Source organism: Aethalodelphis obliquidens, unplaced genomic scaffold (assembly GCF_003676395.1).
Source record: "Aethalodelphis obliquidens isolate GAN/ISIS:26980383/991018 unplaced genomic scaffold, ASM367639v1 scaffold69, whole genome shotgun sequence".
Taxonomy (NCBI): Eukaryota; Metazoa; Chordata; class Mammalia; order Artiodactyla; family Delphinidae; genus Aethalodelphis; species Aethalodelphis obliquidens.
In genome coordinates this window covers 820,255-829,348 of record NW_020838013.1, presented here as the reverse complement: position 1 = coordinate 829,348, position 9,094 = coordinate 820,255, and the positions used below count along the sequence as shown (strand labels likewise).

Below are 9,094 nucleotides of genomic sequence, written 5' to 3'. Positions count from 1 at the left end.
CCTTTTATTATATTAATTTATTATATAATAATATTAATATTATTATTATATTAAAAGGTTATTTTTAACTAAAAAGTGTTTGGTAAAAATTGCTACCCTGAAAAATAACAACCCTGGGGCTGCCTGAGTCATGGATGGAGCCACGGCCTACAGGACAGGAAGAACTAACCTCTCTGCTCCTTTGCTCCCAGCCAGAGCTTAGAACCCAAACCCCATCTGAGTTCGGCCTAGGATCCGGAAAGTACTGATAATTGCAGAGCAAAAAACAGACTTGACTCTGAGATGATCTGTGATTTAAAAAAAAAAAAAAGGATCCCAGCCTGGTCTCCTTTACCAACCCAGTCCAGGCCTGGCCCAAACGTCTCTTTGTATGAAAATCCAAGTCCATTTTAATCGTGGGTTGGGGAAGAAAAGCAGAATTTGAAAGAGAACGTCGTTACGTGTGCTGTTCTTTTCTGCTCGTCACCCGGAGCGCTCGTGGGACGGCCCCTGCTTGCATCTGGGGGCGCTGGGTGCCGCGCACCACGTGAGAAGTCCACCGTCACCCAGGGACAGAGGGTTTGGGACCAGGGAGGCCGATACAAACCGCGGTTTAACTGGAATGCGACGAATGCCCCGGGAAACCTGTTTCTCGGGGCCTTACTTCACCTGTCAGCAGAGCCCTGTCGTCCCTGAGCCTCCCCTGGCACGCTAACCCCTCACAAGAGACGAGCTGCATGCCTGTGGCCCAGCTCTTCTGGGTCACACGAGTTGGGTGGATGAGCCGGACCGGCGGCCTGCCTCTCTGATGGCACCTGTGCCCCAGAGGGAACCACCGCTGGGCACCGCGCCCACCACCAGCCCAGCCCCGTCCCAGCCCCATTCCTTCCTGGGTCCCTCGCACACAGTGCAAGAGGGGGCGGAGGGTACCACACGCCCTTCAGCTGGCCGCCCTGCGGGGCGCCCCCCGCCCCCTCAGAGCTGCCACCGCCTGTCCAAATGCAGCCACGGTTCTGGGCGAGGGTGAAGGCAGAGGTGGGGCGGGAGGGACGGTGTCCCCGCGGGCTCCCCCCGCCTCCCACTTCTCAGGAGAGGGTGACACAGCCCGCTCCCTCCCCCTCTGCCCTCAGAGTCCATAATCTCTCATGCTAGAGAGGAACATGGCTGGAACGGACATTACTTGAAAGAAACATTTATTGTCCAACAGCTCCACAGTTAAGGCCCTTCCTTCCCTGGACGGGGGCCCAGCTGCCTCCCGCAGACACCCACCCGCTCTGGGCTCTGGGCTCCCATATTCTCCTTATGGGTTACCGTGTAACCCTCTTCCTGGCTGTAAGGGGCTGCCGGCCGCGGCAGCAGGTGCAGAGCGGGCTTCACTGATTTAAGAGTCAGAGACGTGGTTGATTTCGATGCGTTCTGTGGGGCATTTGCTAGCATTTGTTTTTCTGGACAACTGTGCTCTAAAATAATAGTATTTAGATGAAATGAAGGTCAGAACAGGAACCCCCTCGCGGTTCCAAAATTTCTGAGTAGATTGATTTGATTCAGGGTGGAGATGAGTTTTCTCCCCTTTGGGCTGAAAGCGGTGGACAGTGTGTGGTTTGCTGCCCTCCTGTGGCAGAGAAGGGATAAAAGGCTGTCGTTCCCCTTCAGACGCTACGGTGAGCCTACGTTTGTTGGACAGTTAGGGAGCTGCCCCCTGGCAACGTGGGGGGCGGCAGAGACCCACGGTGGTCTCCACATACGGGATCCCAGGCTAGTGGGGTGACCGTTCACTGAACCGAGGTCCGAGGGCAACAACACGCGCCTGGGCTCACACAGAGGGGCTGGGGACCCTTCCCTAAGTGGGCTGCCCGACCAAAGAGGGCAGGTGGCCCGAGCTGAGGCCCCAGCGGCCCCTGGTGACTAGATCCACTTCCCTCGTGAACAGAATCGAGAAGCGCAAAACCAGCCTCTGCTCCCCGCTCCTCCCTTCTCCCTTCTCCACTCGGGGATGGTTACTTCTGCAAAAGTCTCTCCCTTCCCAACCCCTAATGTAGTCCTGCTCTGCCTCCTGTCAGGGGCCGAACTGTGTCCCCTCAGAATCCCTATGTTGAAGCCCTAAGCCCCAGGTATTTGGTGACAGGGCCTTTGAAGAGGTGAAAGTGAGGCCGTTAGGTGGCCCTGATCCCATGTGACGGGTGTCCTTAGAAGAGGAGGAGATTTGGCCACAGACTCTATAAAGAACAGGCTGCGCGCAAGCCAGAGAGAGCGACCTCAGGAGAAGCTACCCTGCCGACACCTGCACCTGGGGCTTCCCGCCTCTGGAACGTCTGTCGTGTGAGCCACCGCATGTGCAGCCCTAGCAAACGAATACACCTGCTAACAAAGTACTTCTTTCTAAAGGACGATTGCTGCATCTGAGGTGTTCAAGGACGGAACCACATGGACTCCCTCCTGGGCCACACGTCCTCTATTTGTCCAGAGGATCTGGAGATAAACACTGAGCAGCTGTCCTTCGTTTTCATTTAATCTTCATAGTGACCTATTCTATAGATGATAAAATTCTCAGAAGTTAACCTGCCCCGGGTCACCCAGGTTGTGGGGAGAAGCAGGATCCAGTCTGCCTCCAAGCGCCACCTCTCTCTCCCTCTCTCGGGCTCAGGGCAGCTGACACGGGCACGGGGAAGGTCAGGGGACAGGGGCCCGGACTGCGTGACTGTCTCGTGCCATGGACGGCCAGCGCGAGAAGCTGGACCCATAGGCCGTGCTGATTCCTGCAGTGGTGGTTTGGCTTCTTCCTTAACCCATCCTGAAAAAACTCAATTCCTCTGAAAACTCTCGAGTATTCTCCATGAGGCGGGCAGTCTTATCACATCCACACACCACACTTAGGCTGAAAGCTCTCTTTAACGAGTTTACCTGTCTGAACTGACAGACCAAGGGAGTTCGTGTACATTCTGGTCAACAGTGACTCCTAACCACGCTGTTATTCTTTCAAAATACATTTTATTAGTGGCACATGGAATTTAAAGTGAAGCAATTTCTTTCCAGAGAGAAGGTAAGCCCTGACAGACTAAAAATTGAGCAGATGTGTCACAGCAAAAATACCATTTCCAGTGTAAAGAGGTTAACAGGAATACTCTCCACCAAGGAGATGCCTTTCTTCACCGTGCTGACCACAGTGGACACTTGGTTCAGCTGGGGGAACCCACAGCCCTGGACAGTCATGGACGCCATGAAGTCGGGGTCATCTAGACACTGACTGGCCCTTCCCTGTCGTAGCAGAGGCGGAGAGGTCACGACCCCCATCGCTCATGATGGGGACCCGGGGGTCTGGGAGGCGGAGGATGGCTGGGGGGAAACACGAGGTGAGCAGGCTCGTGTGTGAGCCTGAGAAAACCCTCAGACTTGGAGGGCCTCCAGAGTCTCCATGACGACCCTTCATCAGCAGATTAGAGCCAGGGGTTACCAGAGGGTCCTTTTAAAGCACCTGGAAACACGCCTATGTTAGTAAGTCAGAGAAGATCTGCACGTCCTTAAAAAAATCAGTTTCTCGGGGCTTCCCTGGTGGCGCAGCGGTTGAGAGTCTGCCTGCCGATGCAGGGGACACGGGTTCGTGCCCCAGTCCGGGAAGATCCCACATGCCGCGGAGCGGCTGGGCCCGTGAGCCATGGCCGCTGAACCTGCGCGTCCGGAGCCTGCGCTCCGCAACGGGAGAGGTCACAGCAGTGAGAGGCCTGCTTACCACAAAAAAAAAAAAAAATCAGTTTCTCTCTCAGAGATTCTTTTACCTAATGTTCTTCTGGCTCAGAACGAGCTCTGCAATGTTCACGTGCATCACTCACCAATCCGTTAGCTCTGCTGCCCTGTCTCCCCTTCACTGTCCCCCCACCTCATCCCAGCACTGGGTCCTGCCCCAGAGTGCTGCTCTCCTCCGGGCTCCCCGCACCCTCGCACCTACAGCCTCTGTCACTGCAGTGGGTCTCCCAATTCCAAAAGGCACTCCCTGCACTGAGGCTGTTTCTGTCCTGTTAAGATCATGCTGTTTCTTCTTTCTAACCTCAGATGATGGGGAGTATTCACGAGGAAGGCTCAGTGAGTTTGTCATCTTCACTAGTCTTATTTGATCCTAACATGGGCATGTCACACATCACTTCGGAATCTGTCCCCAACCAAACACTGATCAAGGCAACAAAATGAGGGACAGACTGCAGAATTTTCCATTTCTAGATCTAACTGATTGAGCTAAGTCTTAGCTTCTAGAATACAGCTTCTGGGGACTTAGGGCAGGTCAGTGATGCTGGTGTCGCCAAGATCAATTCCAGAGTACAGCTTGCCGTCCTTTGCGGCCCCCCAGGGCATGGACGTGGAGGTCCACTTCACCGCCCAGTCTCCTGCTTTGTTGACCAAGATGACACCACCTACACCTTTGACCTTGGACTTCATATAACCCAACGACGCGTCAGCGGCCTCTTCTAACGTCTTTCCTGAAAACAATGAGAGGTTGAGAAACAACACAAGTTAGTGAAAGGAATCTGGTGGGAAAATTATTTACAGTATGAAAAACTGAAGCGTCTTAACAAAGATTCTTAGTAAGTGATTTCTATTTCAATGTCTCAAACAAGGACTCTCACCCTACAAGGCCCTCCCTGCACTGGATGAAGCTGCCTTTTCTCCCACACGCAGGCTCAGTCTCTCTACCGCCCCCAGGAGGCAGGAGGCAACCAGTATTCCAAATGCCCTTCTTTCCTGACCCTAACAGAAGGGGCGTTAACCTGAAAGCAACGTCTGCAGCAAACAAGAAAGGGCTTCCCAACCCTCTCCGTCGATTTGTAAACAGCTCCTACCCCCTCACAGTCAGACGGCACGGCCTTGTTCCACGTACCCTGTTCCACGTGGAAGAGGGTGAGTCTGGCCAGATTCACCTTCAGGATGCTCTCTCCGTGCCCTGTTGTTGAAACGGCTCCAATATCATTGTCAGCGTAACCTCCAGATCCTGCTCAAGGAAGGGAATTGTTTCTAACTGAGCGGCAACCGTCAAGAAATTCAAACACTTATTACAAGTCTAACGCTACATAAATGTTAAACGCCAAGGTGCACTGGTGAGCGCCGTGTGAATAACACCCTGAGATGGGGATGGAGGGCATGTCGGGGAGGCAGGCCTAGCCTTCCCAGGGCAGCGACACCAGAGCAGCCCCTCCTCTGCCCCCAGCACATCCACCCAGCGCACAGGGTAAGACATATACACCCCTCCCCTCCCCCCACCACCGGGAATTAAGTCAATGTGCTCCGAGGTTAACGCGAAGAACACTTTGACGTGCAATATCTCGTAGCGGTGGTGCGTCACTCCAGTAGTGGTGTGTCCACTACTGTTAGGTAAAACATGCCACTCAGATCTAATAACTGCAAACTTAAATTCTCAGCTTTCTTAGTTTGCTCATTGGAGCCCATGCCTGGGAAAAGGTTTCGTGTACTTAACCCTTTGGGAATAGTCTGCAGCTCCTGAAACGGATTAGAGAGAAGACAGAGGCACCGGGGGTGCTGCGGCGGCTTCAGTACCCCAGCTCCACCTCCCTCCCAAGTCCTCCATGCCCCCCCCCCCCAAAACACAGCATCTAGGAAACAGGTGCCTGCTGGACACGCCACCTTCTGCACGTGCCCTGGGCGACCCCCTCCAACCCACCGCCACTCCCAGAAATTCTAAAGCTGCCACCAGGAGGAGGAGGAAATGAAGGAAGAAAGAAGTGGGTGTGGGGGTGAGGCGAAGACCAGAGAAAGAGGACGAGAGTACGGGGGAGGGCAGGGGCAGGGGCAGTGATCACCCGTCCATCCCACCTATACATGGCGTGTCCCCGACGCGGCCCAGCATCTTGTTGACGACGCCCCCCGTGGAGGTCGCATAAGCCACATTTCCTCGGCAGTCCACGGCAACGGCACCCACGGTCCCCAGGTTTCTGCCAAAAAACCAACAAAGAGTGGCTGAAGATGAGAGACACTCCCACAGGTGACAGGGTAGCTTAATACACTTCTATATTAATGGCACATGGGACACACTTTGATTCCAGCATTCCCCACTCACGGAAACGGCAAAGAAAGCCTGTTTGCATTACATTCTACATGTCAGTTAGACTGCTGGACATACCTTTAGCCCTCAGCTCTAAGGGTCCATCCAATCCCAGCACCACCATTTTCTAGCTGGGTGATTGAGTTAAGTTTTATCGTGCCTCATTTTTCCCATCTGTAAAATGGGGATACAAATAACTGGGTGCATCTCAGACTTCCGTGTGCATCAGCACCCCTTCGATCCTCAGCACCTCCATCCAGAGACCCCCGAGTTGGCAGGTACAGGATGGGACCCAACATCGTGTACTTCTGACAACCACCCGGGAGACGCTGCTGCTGCCTGTCCGCACACCCCTTTGCCCGTTTCATGGGGCCTGCTATGAAGATGAAATAAGTTGACTTTTTCTCTAACGTTTTATTACAAATTTGCAAGTAACAAAAGTTGAAGCAATTGTACGCTAACAGCTGTGTACCCACCACCCCGGTTCTACAGTGAACTATATCTCAGGCACTGGTCTAAATGCTGGGACGTAGCAGAAAACTAAATGGTCAAAGTACCTTCTCCCACGGAGCTTGCATTTGGGGCACAGGGTGACAGAGCAATAAAGAATGTCAGGCTTTACTGAACAGCAGTAAACTATAGCCCATAGCAGCACGTGGGACATGTGATGGTGGAGACGTGCTGCTTTCTAAGGGCCTCTCTGAAGGACTGAGGGTAAGCCATGCTGATTGCTGGGGAAGAACATTCCTGAAGCAGGACATGCTTGCCAAGTTCAACGAACTTCAAGGAGGCCACTGTGGTTGGAGAGGATAAAGCCAGGGAGAGTGTGCAGCAGGGTCAGAGGGACGGCCAGCAGGCAGACCATGAGGCTTTGACAAGTGGGGTGACTGTACATCCTGGTTTCCCAGGACCGTCCTGACTTATGCCTGTTGTCCCGGCTTAATTAATAGTGCCCCTTTCACTCTCAAAACTAAGTTCCAGTTTGAATACTGAATCACATGGTCATCCTACTTACAGGCCCTCGGAAGGGCGTTTAGTCTGAGTGAGGTGGGAAGACGCTGGAGAGTTTGAACCGAGAAGTGTCACGAGATGAGTTAAGTTTAAAAAAATAACCATTCTTACCGCCATGCCCATCACCGGCACGGCTAACATGAAACAGACACGGTATCAAGTATGGGCACAGAGGTGCGGGGACCACGACCCTCACTCACTGCTGCTGGGCATGTGGACTGGCAAAGCCACTTTGGGAGGCCACCTACGGGGTCTCCTAAAGCCGACTCAGCCATTTTATCCCCACACTTCTGTCCAACAGAAACGTGGAGGTAAGTTCACCATGAAAGTGTACAGAATGTTCACAGCAGCACTACTTGTAATAACAGCGAACTGCAAAAGACACAAACATCTGCCCAAGTAAATAACCTGTGACACACTATGCTTCAGTGAAGGTGGACTCTGCTACACACGAGACAGATCTCAGAAACGTAAGAGGCACCCAAAAAGCACGGACTACACAACCCCACTCAGATAAAGTTCCAAAACAGGCACCACTAGCCCACGGTGCTGGAAGCCGGGCAGGCAGTTTCCTTGCGGGGAGGGCAGTGACGGAGGGGTGTGTGTGTCGGGCTGTGTGCTGATTACACGTGTGTCCACCCTGTGGAAGCGCATCCAGGGCTCCAGACAGGATCTATGCACCCGGAATGTGTGCTATACTTCTACAGAGTCATCTTAGGGAAACCGTTCTGGCCATTGTGTGTGGACTGAGGGAGATGAGAGAGGAAACAGAGACCCCTTAAGAGGCTGGAGAGGCAGTGGTTTGTGTCGGGGTGTTTCCAGAGGAGAGGGTGGGAAGGAGGCTGGACCTGGGACATTTTGAAGGCAGAGCTGACAGAATTTGCAGGTGGACCGGATGTGAGAGAGAGAAATCTAAGGCAGAAACTGAAAGGATGCAAGAAACACTTATTGAAAGGTGGAAGACTGGGAAGACGTTTTTTGCTTTGTGGTGTGTGTGGAGTGGGGTTGGGTAGGGAAACAAGTTTAGTTTTGGACAAAAGCTTGAGGTATCTGTTGGGCAATCACACGGAGAGGCTAAATTGTAGCTAGAGAATGTAGCCTGGCATTCAAAGGACTAGAAAGAGAAAGCTGGTATCCTATTAGAAGGAAACGGGAACCCTATCTCCTATCACTCACAGAAGCCAACCCAGATAGCTAAGGACCTAAATACAAAACACAAAATTCTTCAAGGAAATCTAGGCAGCTGTATGTCTCAGGGCGGGGATGGCTCCTAGGTTTCTGGTCTTACAAACTACACAAGAAGAGGGAGAGTACTACTGACCACAAAAAACGTTCAAATGGCAAAAATACCATAAGCAAAGTAAAAGCAAATAAAAACAACAGATTCGGGAATTTTGTTTTGAGCAGAGAAGACAGCCTTAAGATTGATAAGAAGAGGACAAAACAACTAAAGAGAAAAAATGATCACAGGACGAAAATAGGCAAATTCCTGGAAAAGAATGACCCATAAACAAATGCAAAGTATCCAAGCTGGCGGTTGTCAGGGAGGAGCAATGGCAGTGACGCGAGCCTCCTGCCACATAAGGAGAGAGGTACCCTGTCACTGCTGGTGGCAGCCCCCCAACACGTACAAGGAAGGGGTTGAGGCAAAAATACAAAGGCAAATGGAGGCCCACACACATGTAATATGTAGAAATAATAAAGATGTTCTATCCTCTTACCGTGATAAATGTATCTTGAGAAATACTGTAAAGCTATGGTTTTCATTTGACTGGAAGCTGACAAACTACCAATGATGACAATTTATTAACATGCACATTTGTATCCTTTGTTGATCAGCTGGTGATGGCTGGATGAGTGGGGCAAAAGACCACACACAGACACATATACAGTCATAAATTATTATGTATTTATTCCATAAAATTAATTTTCATTGCCTTCATCTCAAGGGGCATTGATCACGTTCTTATGATCAACATTTCCATGTAACATGCATTCTACTGACAGTGTGACAAATAACACAACTTTTCTTTTCTTTTTTTTTTTTTTTTTTTTTTT

General features: G+C 51.7%; 1 protein-coding gene across 1 annotated transcript in view; it reads right to left on the bottom strand.

Annotated features, from left to right (window-relative positions):
* Positions 1–4,061: 4,061 nt before the first annotated feature.
* ASRGL1 (asparaginase and isoaspartyl peptidase 1) overlaps positions 4,062–9,094 on the bottom strand; it is a 21,009-nt gene continuing 15,976 nt past the window's right edge. Inside the window, exons 5-7 of the mRNA XM_027089992.1 lie at positions 5,797–5,915; positions 4,847–4,957; positions 4,062–4,448 (exon numbers count right to left, since the gene is read on the bottom strand). Of these exons, the coding sequence (XP_026945793.1) occupies positions 4,243–4,448; positions 4,847–4,957; positions 5,797–5,915 (436 nt within the window). The 3' untranslated portion in view covers positions 4,062–4,242. The remainder of the gene's footprint in view (positions 4,449–4,846; positions 4,958–5,796; positions 5,916–9,094) is intronic.